The sequence below is a fragment of the Mastacembelus armatus genome, chromosome 5 (genome assembly GCF_900324485.2).
Source record: "Mastacembelus armatus chromosome 5, fMasArm1.2, whole genome shotgun sequence".
NCBI lineage: Eukaryota > Metazoa > Chordata > Actinopteri > Synbranchiformes > Mastacembelidae > Mastacembelus > Mastacembelus armatus.
The window spans coordinates 6,475,250-6,487,765 of record NC_046637.1 but is presented as its reverse complement, the minus strand read 5'-3'; the positions used below and the strand labels follow the sequence as shown (position 1 = coordinate 6,487,765).

The following is a 12,516-nucleotide window of genomic DNA, read 5'->3' as shown; positions in this document are numbered from 1 at the left end:
AAAAACATGGGCGTTAAAAAGCACATATAGCTATTCATTTTTAAAAAATGTTCTTTAGTGGAAAGGATAAAATGAGCCTGGTTGCCAACGATGGTTTCAATAAATGGGGGTAAAATCAAATTTTACATTAAATGCTTTTTTCATCAGCTGCATTAGGGTGCTTAAGATGCCTTTCAAAGTATGTGGTGGACGCTGGAGCATCTGTTAGTTGTCATTTGTCACTAACTACAGAAGAGGACAGTGTCAGTTTAATGCAAGGCGTTTAGATCCTGCCCTATTTAAAGTTATATTATCAAAATTTAAAAAACAGGGCCAGTCTAAAAAAATGCCAATAAGTTATCAATATAAGGACAAACAAGAGAGCAACAGTATCCTTTCAGCCACAAGTGAAGCTGACGTATTCAACTTTAAATCGTCGCCAAAATGAGGGGCATATAGCAACGTTTACCAGAACATTAAATTGATCGGTTAAAAAAAAAAAAACTGCAATTTGGAGGACTATGGATTGCTGAATTGTATTTGTAAGTCTCAGATGACCAAGGTGGTAGGGGGAAACAAGAAGATGGAAGTTGGAAATACTGGAATGGAAACTGGAACAGTGGTCAGGGGCCCAGGGGAGGAGATAGTGGAAATGGCTGATCTTGCTGATGGGACAGGAGAGGAAACCACGGGAGAAGACATCTGCAGAGACGCAGAGGGAGCGATTTTGGCCTGTGAACTAATGGAGGGAGCCATAGTATGAGAAGACGGGATAAGCTGAGCAGGAGTGTCAGTGGGCAGGGCACGGCCACATTTTCCATGGATTGTGAAACAAAGCTTAAATACACATGAAAACAGCTGAAAATACAATCATGTATTTCTTACATATCCTTATATATCATATGTTTTATTTTCCATGTAATTATACATATACTGTATTATCTTAAAAGCCACCAACCTTATCTGTACCAATTCATATTGCTTTCTGGGGCCAATTTGTGCAGCATCTATTGGGTATTTTAGATTAAATTAAACTGCTAGATCGCCTAAAACTTCCACACACCTTATTTAATTGCTTTGGTTCTCTCCTGTTGTGATTTCATCAGCAACACAATTTTTCTAATTCCCTTCCTTGCTTGAGTATTTGCTAATGTACCTTTATGTTACAAAATACATGCTCCCATGTGGGAAAATGTCATCATAAACATTTAGCTCTTCCTAGTCTAGAAGTAGAGAATGGTGTCAGAAATACTCAGGTAAGGTAGCATTACAACACAAAATCTAGTATTAAAGATCAAAGTTCAAGCAGCAGTACTTAAGAGTACTTAAGAAAACTAGCTTTTACAATATCTCTGCATTAAGAGATACATAACCATTATGTCACTAACAGGAAGCTCCCGAGTCAGAGAGAGAAAGAGAGAAGATGAGTGATGATTATTCAGCTATTCGCTTCACCCAATTAAGCAATGACAAGTAATTGTTTCAACAAATTGCAACAGGACATATCTGAGGCACTCAGAGGTCATTTGCGTGATGTCAAATAATAAATAAAGACATAACTGGCTGACATGCCACACGGGTGTGAACTAGGGATTAAAAGGCCATATGGATAGAAGCAGGAACATTGCTAAGCGCCCTGTGATCTCCTCCCTGGCTGACTGCAGCCATTTAGAATACAGATGTTCAAATGTCTCCCGGTTGCTCAGGGTGGAGTCCTGATCTGCCCTAATCTAAACAGCCTGTCCACTGATTCACCTTACAATAAATGAGATTGTATCTGGTGATATGCTATGTTTTTTAATCAATATTGAATTTAATCTAAAAACAATTATTGTCTGTATATCTAAAGTGTCGTGTACCTTATTCCTTGGTCTCACAGAGATCAAATGTCGAAAAACATCAGTTAGGCATGTCACTGGGTGACACATCCCTTCACTGTTATGAACAAGGGCACTGTAGTGTAGTTTAAATCAATCCCACATACACCATCTTATTGCTATAAATACAGTTATATGCAAAGGTTTGGGTATCCCTGGGGAAATTGATTTCCCTAGCCCTTCACTAGAAACAAATAGGCTTGGGGCTGAGTGCATCAGCAGAACAGGGAAAAAAACAGAAAGTACTGAGAGAGAGAGAGATTTCTAGCTTTGATTTTTTTTCACAGGATTTGTTGATTATAAGACAAATGTGAAATACTACCAGTCTAATCTTCTAAAGAAATTATTCAAAGGAAAAACTTCTGATGGACCCCAGAGATCTTTGGAAGTAGGAATCAGTTAATACAGCATACTGTAATTAGGCTCTACATTTGGGTTTATTTAAATTTCTGTTACCAAGAATAACCTCAACCCAGGGTGTCATTGTCTTTTTTTGCATCTACAAATAAATCGCCCAAGAGCAATGCAAAGTTGTTTGTGTTCCCCTTTTCTTGTTTTACATTCCCCACATGCACTTATTCATCCCAACTCTGTGGCTAATGCTTGTAATCCTCCTCGTCAAACGGGGATAGTAGTTACTCCATTAACAGGGTTTCTCATGTTGATGTCAGGGAGGCCATTGGTTTTCGAGAGAATCTTGTTAGGGCTCTTATTGACATTGGGTTTCATTAACTTGATTAACAACATCTGTTGGGGCATGCTCCACAGTAATCAACATCTCTGCAGAGAAGGGCTATCTGCAGCCAAAGATGAGACTCTGGATTTCTACCGTCCAGTAGTCCACTCTTGACCAACCTCTGTAGCTTTTGTTTCCTAAAGGATCTTATCAGAAACAATCCTATATTGAATGAATGAACACCAAAGCAGAAAGTTGTAAGAGACTAGGGATGAACAATGATTTTCAAATAGTCAATAAATAAAAAAACAAAACAAATATTTTATGCAACTTTTGTTCTGTTTTTACCAAAACCTCAATATAACCTAATATTCAGGTCTGAATATCATTTTACTACAGCGCCAAACACAAACAGCAGATTCAGACAGAGAATGAAAAAGTTCTGAGGAACGTCTGAGAAAATAAAGGGTAAAAAAAAAAAAAAAAAAAACGTGCAGTGCAAGCTCTAATACTCACATATGTTGTTAATGCAGAATGAGGATTTTATTTTCCCTCATTGGTTTGTGTGTTGGCACATATGATCTTTTTTTCTATCTTATGTTTAGCCTGAATAGTCTGTGCTATGGTCCTTTAACAGTGAAACTGTGCTGTGGAAGAGAAATACTACATAGGGCTATCTGCGTGTTTTTGGGGTATGAGGTGTTCATTAAAGCCTGCAGGGTTTCTGGTTTAACATTTTATTAGACGGTGGTGGACTGAAGTTAATTTAGGTGTTGTAGACAATTCTAAATAAACTGAGTAAAAGAAAAAGTTGACAGCCTTGTTTTTTCTCTGCGTCAGGTGTGTGGTGTGTGTGTGTCTATGAGGAGGTGTGTGTGATTTGTCGTATAGTTCACAGCAAATATCGAATTGCATTTTAGCTTAAAATGCCCATCCCTTTAAATGATCACATTGTTGATACGAAATGAACTTTCCATTTCAGAAAATATGTGTGTGTCAGAAAATAGGCCCATTGAAATTAAAGAAATAAAACATCTGTTGTCCATAGCAGCCAGGAATACATCACATAACTCCTACTGAATCGCTTGGTGATATAAGGACTTATTCAGAGGCTTGTGACCTCATTGTCCTACTGTTTGCTTTGATTTGTTCACTATTCAAATGGGACTGCAAGATGCTCATTCCCAGGAAAAAGCCTCCTACTAGTCCGACACTAAAGAAAATGTCAAGATAAGATTTCTTGTTCTGTAAAATACTTTACACTCTACATCAATTAAATGTATTATATTGTCAAATTGAAAGATTCTGGATTATTATTTCAAGGAAAACAGACATTTTTAGTTTATCTCATCACACCATCATCTCATTTGATAATTTCTTTCATATCTAGTGGTTACTGAAGTGACTTCTTTGTATCTGTGGAGACTTTCATATCTCTTCATTCAGCAGAGGGTCGTATCCTGAGTCAGTGCACAGGAGACAAGAAGCTGCTCACCTCAAGCAACCCAAGAAGAGGAACGACACTGAAGGCCACTGACTCCCAGCTCTAGGCACAGTTTGCCAGAGAAAAGAGATATAAAAGCAAAGATCAAAAAAATCCCATCAGGAATTCATATTTACCTTTCATCATCTGCCTATTACCCACATTGTATTCAGTTATAATTGCTAGCTCTCTTAAGGGAGAGAGGAGAAAGCTGTGTTGGTTCAACTCCAAGCAGGTGGCTGCTGGACTGCCAGGGTTGCTGCTGTGGGTGCTGACTCAGATAATTTGCCTTTTCGGCTTATTTTCTTGGTGCATTCAGCTCAAAACAAAGCTCCCTGGCAAAGTAAGACCACAAATGCAGCAATGATTAAGCCATATACCTACAAAAATATATTCAAATCTTCCCATAGATGAGGGATTTTCTGCCTTAATACTGTAAAACTACACTGTGGACAGCATTTCAATCAGCAGAGCAACCTGAATGCTAAATACAAGTCAGGGAAATATCTAATTACTAATATCAGTTGATTTTTCAGACTCACTTACATCTCATTTGATGTGATTTGATTTGATAGGTGTTGATTGGAGAGATGATTATCCACTTACACAATGAATGGATCTGGAATCAGCTTTATGTTGCTGACAGAGGAAAAGCCTGCATCATATTAATCATGATAAAGTCCATATGCTGACTGATAAACAGTTTAAAAAGGATGCATGAACATCAGTCTATCCTAACTTCAAAGCATCCTGTCCTGTCCATCATGCTTCCCTAAGATTAGTTGTTTTGTCCAACCAACCCTCCAAAACCAAATCATATGCAGTTTAGTATCACACGAGACACACATTTCAGTAAATCCTAACCATGCTGAGGCTGGAACTACAAGATTTGGTTAGTTTCTATCCCCCAATTGTCCCTGACTTGTGTCCAGGCAATTAAGTGTTCAGAGAATGACAGACACAACTGATGAGCAACCACAGTCAAGTTGGTCTCATTATGTCCAGGCATAGTGCAAGCCGGAGCCACGACTGGGCATATGTGTAATAAATGGACAGCATGTGTATCTTTAGATATAAGAGAAAAATGCGTTTCTAAAACATTGCCGCTCTCATTTCTCTCTACCACAAAATTCTGACCGATCCTACAGCTAGGTTACTGAACAGACTGAAGTGTGTAAGATTTTAGTGAAACAGTTATAGATGGTTTTTAAATAAAATCATGTGAATTTCTAGTAAAGGCATAATTCTAATTCTAATTCTGATTCTAAAGTTATAATTTCAAAATCAACAAATGTACAGTACAAAAAACAGAAAATCATTATGCATTTTATTTTGTATTAAGCCATTTTTAACTTAAAAAAAAAAAAACAAACAAACCCAGAAACACAGCATGTATTGTCAACTTATCATGTAGCTATGGCTAACTGTAGCAAAAATCCAGCCTAATTTCACATTCAGCAGACACAGAGCAACATGGGCATGCCATCGCATCACACTCCTCAAAAAATAGCTCGGTACTCAACTTTGTTAGGCACATTAATTTAATTTGGCTGTGTGCTATTTTTGGACAGGTAATATTTATCAGTAGCATAGAGACTGAAAGGAGACAGCCAATCACATGCTGCTGATGCATTGTTTTCACTATAAAGCCAGATTAAACAGGCTTTGGATTGTGTAAATTACAGACTCACTTTATTACACTTACATTAAGTCATCCCATTGTGTTCGATATGACTGGGTTATCTTGTTTTTCCCAGAGAAAATCAAATAATTAGACTGCAGCCCCTCAAAAAAATATCAGTGGAAACAAATAGGAGTAAAATTCATGCCACTACCAGCAGGAATAAAGGAAAGGGTGTGTGAGGAAAATTGCATGTTCAAAAGAGTCTAATTTCACCTTGGGGAACTCCATCTATCTAAAACAGGGTGTTAAGTTGCTCTTTAAGGTTGTGAAAGGCTGTTGTCCCGAGTGTTAATTCTCAGTGGGTTCAACACCGACACCTTTACATTACAGATAAATCTGTTGATTCTATGTACCATATAACCGAATAAAGCTTTAAAGCTATTCACAGCACAAGCAAATGGACAGCTATAAAAAAAACCAGGCATTCTATGTTGTTTTATAGGCTGTGAATGTGTTGTGATGTTTTATATGAAAGTCTCTTCGACGTCTGGCTGTTTGCCTTTTTGGGCATCAAAATCAAAACATTTGACCTCACTAATAGATTTAGGCAGCTATAGTCTTGGAGCTTCACAGATTTGTTTTTATATTCGCTATAGCACATGCGCATGAATAACATCTTTCAAACCCTGGTGTTAGATAGAAAAGTAATGATATATTAAGCCCAGTCTACTCACCATCCTCCCGAGACTTCTGAATGAAAGCATCGACTCCGCTCTCACCATAGTTTCCCTCTGAGGCCACTGTGGAAACGTAGTTCCAGCGCATATCCTTGACAATGTCCACCATGGCCTGGGCTTGGTAGGTGTCTGGAGGCACCACCCGGGAGAAGAAGTCATAGCGGGTGTTGTCACTGAGCTCTGGAGCTGTGGAGGCATAGCTCACCTGGGGTATCTACACAGGAAAGAATATTGATATTATTATAAGGTTTGAAGTAGCTTCTAGGGAAAATAGTTGTGGGAAGTGAGTCAAGGCAAGGTACTGTATTTGTTTAGCACCTTTGAACAACAACTCAATTCAAGCTTCTTTACATAAAGACATTAAAACAAGATAGAAAAGAAATTCAAGTAATACAAAAGACAAATAGGATTTAAAAAGCATTACATAAAATAGAAGATAAAAAGCTTAAACAGAATAAGACAGATTAGAGAAGAATACAAATTACACTGCTGCTACAGCACAAGGTATGAAAAGTAGTCCTGAACTTACTAAAACGCAGTGGCAAACTGAAATATCATGATTCATCATTTAAACAAACAACTTTGGTGCCAATGTGTGGTTTTCTATGAGCTTGCCACAATAAGCTGAATGCTTGCTGCTGCCCCATGCTTAGTTTTGACTCAGGATGGCAAAGCAGACTTGTCCCAGATGAACTGAGAACTCTACACATCTCATTATGTAGAAACTTATCAGACGTGTGTAAACCGATCAGTGCTTCGCTGAAAGCTGCAGCTGTCCGATCGATCAGTAAAGACACCATTACAGTAGTCAGGTCTGCTGTGTATAAACACATGGAGGTTCTGAATTCAAAACCCAGTCAAGTCTGTGATATACTGTTAAGATAATATTATGTATAATATTTGTAATGGTCTTACTGGTACTATTTAGGTACTGCTCTACGATGACGCCAATCTTTTTGGTTTGCTTTATGGTCTTTAACGTCAATTTAATCGTTTTCCTTTGGCGCCAAATGCAATAATTTCTGTCTTATCTTTGCTCAACATGAGAGAAGTAGAAATGAAAACCAGATTGTGGTCTGGTGGCATCCAACAAGCTACCTTCTTTTTGAGACTCAGAACAGAGCTACTCATTCTGAACACCCACCGAGCCTTTTAACACCCAGCCTCAGAGCTCCATTATGCTGCATAACAAAGAGTATGCCAGACTCATAAGCAAGGATCACTTTCTAAACATAAAAACATTTCATAGCATCTTAGCATGGCATGTTCTTTTATAAATTGGAGAATAAATAAATAACTCCACAGTATTTATTTGATTATATGTAGTTTATATTTTCCACTGCTACAGGGTGCACAGTTGTAGCTTTTGTATTTTAACAGCTTTATAAATGTGAGGAGTTGCGTCATGGCAGGCTTATGTTGCTCCCACTGATTTGGAAGATGATCTAAAGATTTTGTGTTGAAGAAAGCAAAACATTACATAAGGAACTTGAATAGAAAAATAAATAGGTCAGCTAAAGCTTTCTTTGAATGACCATAATGTTACATGAGATTTTCTGCCGGTTATTTTTGTGTTTCTCAACACAGGACACTATTTTCAGGGATTGCCCTGTGTCAGTTTTTGTAATAGGTAAACAGTGTTTGTGCAAATGGAGTTTTTCATCCCTGTGGCTACAGTGATTCACCAAACAGAAGGCAGTGGTGTTTCCTGGAAATAATACACAGTATGCCATTTTGATGAGGATCTGTCGTCATGTTTTTGTGCTTCTCAACGAAATAAGGAGAAGGTGCTCTCAATAAAACATTATCCTAATAAAAAAAACCACTATTTTCCCTGTAAAAACCTCTTTTCCACACCATTTCATTATCACAGAGAGCAGACCTGGAGGCTGGAACATACACAAACACACAGATAACCCTTGATATTAAACATCTGACTTCAAGGCAACCTTGAAGGTGAACAAAAAGCAAGACAAACACTGTTATGATACTCACTTATTTTGGTAAAAATATGTCAACCTGACTGTCCCACATCAAGAGATTACCAGGTGTGCAGTTAACACAAAGAAAGATATCAGAAAAGAGAAAAAAACACTTTTAGAAAAAGTGAATATATGTATGACAGTTTGTATAATGAGCAATATGGTATCTATTATAATTGAATCTACATATCACATCATTTAAGTACAGCAATCTTGGCTGTTAGTGGGGCAGAAGATTAGGAAAAAGCTTTAGTTTTTAGTGTTTTTATTCTGTGACATGTTTTTATTGTATATACTGTATATTAATGTGCTTATTTTGTATGCAAATAATTAGTTTGTTTCATTTTGTATCTATATATGTGCATGTTTTTGATTCTACACAAGTTTTAGTATGTAATGGAGACTGTCCTGCACTGACAAAACGCCATATGTGAAATTCATGCACACAGCTTTACCACCCACAGTTAAGTTATACTGTTAAGTGACATCAAGCTGCCATACTAATCACAAAGTGATCAAAATAGAGCTGAATGTTTCCAAAACAGGTAGTTACTTTTGTTTCTTTTAACCAATCATAACCTCAGCTGCACATTTATTATAACCATGATGACAAACATGAAGTACTTGAAGAAGGAATTGCTGCTAAGTCACAGACAAGCAATCTCTGAGGTCATTTTGGTTGGAGGAGTTGTTAATGTAATGTGTTCACTTTTTTTTTTTTTTTTTTTTTTTAAAAAAAGCATGCAAACTCAATGTGGCCAGTTCATTTAGTACCATGAAAAAGGAAATGGAGGAGCTACTCAGAGCTGGAAAAAAATAAACTGCAGTTGGGGATGAAACAGCCATATGGACTAAATCTTTTGATGTGTCTTTCTACAGTTAAATTGGCAGTACTTTCTAAAGTTGCAGTTTGAGTGACATCACAAGCATCGGTGGCAATTTTAGACCCTTTTCAGGGCTGCCTTTTCAGCATACTTAAATTTCATCTCAGCACCCTGGAAAATTCTAATAATAATAACAATTAATCATTAGGCCTATTATTAACTAATGTCAGATTACACGAACACACCACACACAATTACAAGATAACAAGGTTCAGGTGAGAAAGTGAGGTCAAAATGGCACTACCTGACCACATTACCCATAACAACGGACAACGGAGTATTTAATTAGAGTAATATAAATATGTATGGTCCAATTCATGCCTTTTATAAGATTATAGATTCTATGAGTGGATGTTAAATTTGCTGGTTGACAGCACAGATAAGGAGAGAGGAGGACAGTGATGGAGACAAGGGGAGAGAGCATTGTTTAATCATCAGGTAGACCCATGGGAATAAGGCCCTGTATAAATGCACATTCACCTTAGGGGCTGAACACCTCTAAAAGTCTGATCCTAGAATTGCCCTTGCCATGCATTACTGCCTGTTGGTATAAGATGGTAGTTGTAGTCGTAGTATTTGGAAAACAAGGTGCTATGTGTATGTTTTACAGAAAAAGAAGCTAAGCCAATAGTTTTATTATGGGGAGAGGAAAAAAAAGGTATGGCTATGTTTTTCTTCGTTGTTTCTTCTTTCTTTGGAGCATGGCGTTTGTTTGTGGTATTTTCGGTCTTATCCATGCTTGTCCAAGCTACTGTAGCATGGTTTGAAATGTATTATTGAAGACAGGTTAGAGGCCACAGTCACTGAGGTACTTTACTTCAGTACCCAGACTTTAACAAGATTCCCTGAGCGAGCCTCAGCATGAGAAAAATGAAGTAATGGTATGGAAAACATAATAATGGAATGGAGTATATTCATGGAATGGAATTTATAAAAGCTTGCCTAACAAAGCATAATATATTCTGTACTATTGATGTAGGTGTAGGTCACATAGGTGATGTAATCAGAAAATTTAACCAAAAGCCTCACTGAAAATTATTCAGTATTTTTCACTACAACCACTTCTACATTTATCAGTACCGCTGGCATTTATAATAAGGTCTACAGCATCCCTGTAAATGTATCAAATGCTTAAAAATGCTTTGTTGAGTAAATTAACCCCATGTGAGGGGTCTCCATTCCTGTAACAGACGTTATTTTGTTGCTGTTATACATATATGTAATTAAAAATGGCTCTACTTATTAAGGACCTCTTTGTTTGCCAGGTGTGTTCCTATCTTCTTCATTCTGCTTCCTTTTTTCCATAGTAAGGATCACACAGGCAGAGAAATGGATGGGTGGGCAAACACAATATGACTACAAGCCCTGCAAAATAGCCACATGAACTGCACTGCACCAAATGATCAAGGGTTTCTTTAAATCATGCTGACAGAAAACACGTGGGGCAGCCTCCTGAATATAGGAATAACCTGTGAGTATGCACAACATGATACATGGATTTAAAGTCTTGAGCATCTTGTTGTTTACCTTGCATCTAAAATGAACAAAAGTGCATTAACTTGAAGGAAATCCTTGAAACAGAAAATAAATCCTAGATAGTACTACCCTGCCTGGCATGCAACGTTCTCAGCTGTGCCACCCAGTTAAGGACTCAGCTGCATGCAAAAGCTGTTTAACTGCTATGGCTATTAATGGGTACCATTTCTGCAATACCATGTTGGTGTAACTGTTGCCATAAAGGTGACAAGTTGCTATTGGGTGTGAGAGATGTGCAAGCTTTCCACCTTGACCAGAATATTTTTCATTCTCACTTATCAACCTTTGTGGTGCTCTTAGCAATTAGCATTTGACTTTTTGAACGCAGTGGGAAAATAGTTAGGAATGTGATAAAGACTTAACATTAATTCCAACTGAGTCATGTCTGTGTGGCTCATGATAGACTGTTCATTCAACTGAAAGAGAGGAAAAACAAACTCCAGAGCAGAACCTGTTTCTGCCTGTTATTTATGTGCACTTTAGATTGCAAAACTCTCTAGATGAATCTCAACTTTTCAGGCATTAATAAATTACCTTACAATATAAAAATCTACTACCTAAATCAGTGTGGAGATGTATCCATATTTTGGTGTACAGTTTTATGCATCAGTCCCAACGCCACAAATTGACATCTCACTCTGAAATGCCTGATTTTGAATTCAAATTTTGCCCTATTGATATTAAGACATTTAACGCTAACATTTTCAAATGTCCTAAGATCACGTTAGGTCCTGAAGTCTTCTAAAATTATCATTTGCCAGAGCAATGATATCGTGCATCACTTTATGTTTTAGATCATCATGACTGACTGTCTGGTGCCAGATTTATCTAACTGTTGTTTGATTTGTTAAGAATCCTGTTGCCATGAGGAGCAACTTAATGATGCTAATGTTGGGAGCCGAGATGTAGGTGCAGTATTTTTACTGTGCAAATTAGACAGGAGTGCTAAATAGCTGACTATATTTGCATCTATAATTCAGACACCTGACAAATTTTTTTCAACCTGCAATGCGGTCCAAATGCAGAGCATCTGCTTCAATCGAGGTGCATATGGAAAACATGGAGAGGTGAACATGCAGTATGTGTATTGTTACTACCTGCTGATCTCATTTCACCACAGAAGACAGCAGACTTTCAACATCACGCAGGTTAAGTCAAACTGCATTTCTTGTTGACACAGACAACTGTTGTATGCCATTATAGCTACTCTAAAAGAATTACTACATTCATTCCTGAAAGTACATCATACTACATATAATTTGTAAAACAGGTCTTTCCTACACTACATTGTGCTTAAAAATGAAATGAATATCAACTGAATAGTCTACTGATTAAAAAATAAATAAATTCAGCAATAATTCCAATAATTGATCTAGTTCAGCCTGTGGAGCTTTTGTGTCACTACGAAGTCTTTTTTGTTTTTGTTGTTTGTTTTTTCTTTTTTATTTTATCTTGTGCACACACACACGTGAATGGGGTAAATTAATACCCCAGTGGTTTTACACTATTCTGTTGGTGTGAAAATGCATCTCCAAACACAGAGAGAAAAAAATCTGCCATAGGTTTCAAAAACAGCAAAGGAATCAAATGTTGTCTGTTACACCTTAAAGATACACATTATAATCAGTGGGTGACACTGAATGTAAACCTTAATTTTATTTGTTTACAAAAACTAAGACCAGAACCCCAGAACACCTTCACCATTTGCCAATAACAAAAGTCTATTCTTCAAACAGGC

The 12,516-nt window shown here is 37.2% G+C and overlaps 1 protein-coding gene across 1 annotated transcript in view; it reads right to left on the bottom strand.

Moving 5' to 3' along the window:
• Positions 1-12,516, bottom strand: part of LOC113130969 (metabotropic glutamate receptor 4-like) — a 114,896-nt gene that overhangs the window by 67,062 nt on the left and 35,318 nt on the right. Inside the window, exon 3 of the mRNA XM_026307983.1 lies at positions 6,374-6,590. Coding sequence (XP_026163768.1) covers positions 6,374-6,590 — 217 coding nt within the window. The remainder of the gene's footprint in view (positions 1-6,373; positions 6,591-12,516) is intronic.